The sequence below is a fragment of the Nicotiana tabacum genome, chromosome 9 (assembly GCF_000715075.1).
Source record: "Nicotiana tabacum cultivar K326 chromosome 9, ASM71507v2, whole genome shotgun sequence".
Classification (NCBI taxonomy): domain Eukaryota; kingdom Viridiplantae; phylum Streptophyta; class Magnoliopsida; order Solanales; family Solanaceae; genus Nicotiana; species Nicotiana tabacum.
Window position 1 is genome coordinate 19,189,267 of NC_134088.1, and position 2,388 is coordinate 19,191,654.

The following is a 2,388-nucleotide window of genomic DNA, read 5'->3' on the forward strand; positions in this document are numbered from 1 at the left end:
GACGGTTTTGGAGGAGACCCACTTGTCCTATTTAGGGGCTCAAAGGTATTTAATCCTTGTATGTAGGCACAAGATGCATCTAGTATGAGCATCATCTCCTCAACCTCGTTATCAATCTCTAAGCTATCGAACAACATGAGTGCTTTATCTAGAGAATCGTCTAGATATATACTCCTGTCGATAAGTTGCTCATCCACCTCCACAACAGATATCATAGAGAGCTCCTATGGATTGCCTTGTAGACATTAAAAACTGCTTCTTCGTTGTCCACCCTCATAATCATTTTTCCCTCTCTCACTTTAATAATTGCATCAGTTGTATCCATGAGAGGTCGTCCCAATATGATTGGAACTTGTTTATCAGCCTCATAATCTAGGATAATGAAGTCTGTTGGGAAGATGAATTTCCCAATTTGTAGCAACACATCTTCAATCACTCATTCAGGGTAGGCTATGGATCTACCAGCTAGTTGCAACATCACAATGGTTGGTCTTGGAGCTCCCAGACCCAATTGCTTGAATATGCACAAGGGCATCAGATTTATGCTTGCCCCCAAATCACAAAGAGCGCGACCCACATCGATATTACCAATCCGCATAGGGATGGTGAAGCTGTCAGGATCCTTAAGATTTTGTGGAAGCTTGTTTTGGACCCTTGAAGCGCACTCCGGAATAAGTGTGACTGTCTCAAATTCATTCAATATCCTCTTGTGAGATACTATATCTTTGATATACTTAGCATACTTTGGAATTTTGCGAAGTACATCTACCAATAAAATATTCAATTGAACCTGGCTCAACATAGAGAGGAATTTGTTGAACATGCGATCATCATTCTTATTCTACAATCTTTGGGGTAAGGTGGTGGCGGCATTGCAGCATTCACCGACTCTGAACTTGCTTCATATTTCTTTGACTCATGTGTTGCTTTAGGAATCAACTCCCCTTTAGGTATAGGCTTATCCTTTCTCTTCTTTGGAACTTCTTCTAATTCCCTCCCGTTTCTGAGTGTAACTACATTAACTTGAGGGTTCTTCTCTGTATCACTGGGAAGAGCGCTTGCAGGCCTAGTATTTTTATTTGACGCAAATTTCCCCATTGTCAAGTAATGATTTCTTCAACAAGTCATTCATACTCTCTTCTATTTGCTGGGGTGACTTCTGAGGTTGATTAAAATTTCCTTGGTTCCTATAATGATTCTGAGTGGGTTAATTTCCACCCCAGGAGATTTTAGGAAGATTCTTCCAATTTGGATTGTAAGTTCTCCCATATTGTGCATGCTGATTTATCGGACCTCTGCTATGTTGCCCCACATAGTAGATATATTCAGGATTCGTCGGACACATGTCACTCGTATGACACTCACCACATAATTCACAGTAAGTAGACATCTGTTGTATATGTTGCATCTATTGTCTTTGGTGCATCGCCTTTCTATTCATCTGATTTGGCAATTTTGCTATATCTGCTCTCATGGCTGAGAGGTCATCAAGCTCAATTACATTGGTTGCTTTATGTTTAAGTACTCTTCGTGATTCCCCATATCCTTACCTATTATGATCATTAGTAGTGAAGTTGTTTAGCAGGAGCTGGATTTCACTATACGACCTCGCCATGCAACTACCCCCAAAAGATGAGTCAAGATTCATCTTTGATGTATCGTATGGCCCATCAATGAAGTATGACCCAACACCTTATTAGTCTGACAATGATGCAGGGAGTCTCTGACTAGCTTCTTGTATCTTTCCCAAGCTTGACGAAGAGTCTCGCCATCCCGTTGTTGGAACCCAAGAATCTAGCTCCTCGGCGACTTTTTCTTCTTAGTGGAAAAAAATTTGATTAAGAATTTTCTTGCTAGATCATCCCAATTGCAGATTGAGTTCGCGGGCTCCTTTTGCAACCATTCCTTAGCTTCCCCCCAGTATAGTGTCAGCTTGACGTAATCCTTGGAAATATTCGTATAAGTGTAAGTGTCCGTAATTTCTTGGAAGTTCTGAATGTGTCGTTGTGGGTCTTCATGAGATAGACCAACATACTGTCTTATGAACAGAATTAGTTGTACCATGTTCTGTTTGAGTACAAAGTTTCCGGTGATACCTGGCTTCACAATAGCCTGAGTCATATTAGAAAGATTGGGCCTTGCGGTTTTTATCACCAGACGCTCTTCATTACCTACCATCTCTAGTGGTTGTTGTTGAACAACAATGTCCAACTCTCTTTCGATCTAGTTCTAGCTTCGACTTCCCTTCTCACTCTGAAGTGTTCGTTCAATTTCAGGAACAAGAGGACGTAGGTTATTTGCGCTTCTACTCCTCCGCATTCAAGAGAATAGCATGCGTCAACGCAAACAAGGCAAACTGAAAATTAAAACATGAACAAATAACTAATA

General features: G+C 40.8%; 1 protein-coding gene across 1 annotated transcript; it reads right to left on the reverse strand.

The window, feature by feature from the left end:
• Positions 1-211: 211 nt before the first annotated feature.
• Positions 212-2,178, reverse strand: LOC107800799 (uncharacterized). Its single transcript, XM_016624033.2, has 3 exons — positions 2,097-2,178; positions 463-765; positions 212-372 (listed from the first exon to the last, which is right to left on the reverse strand). Exons 1-3 carry the CDS (start codon positions 2,176-2,178, stop codon positions 212-214), a joined length of 546 nt encoding a protein of 181 aa, XP_016479519.2.
• Between the last annotated feature and the right edge of the window lie 210 nt (positions 2,179-2,388).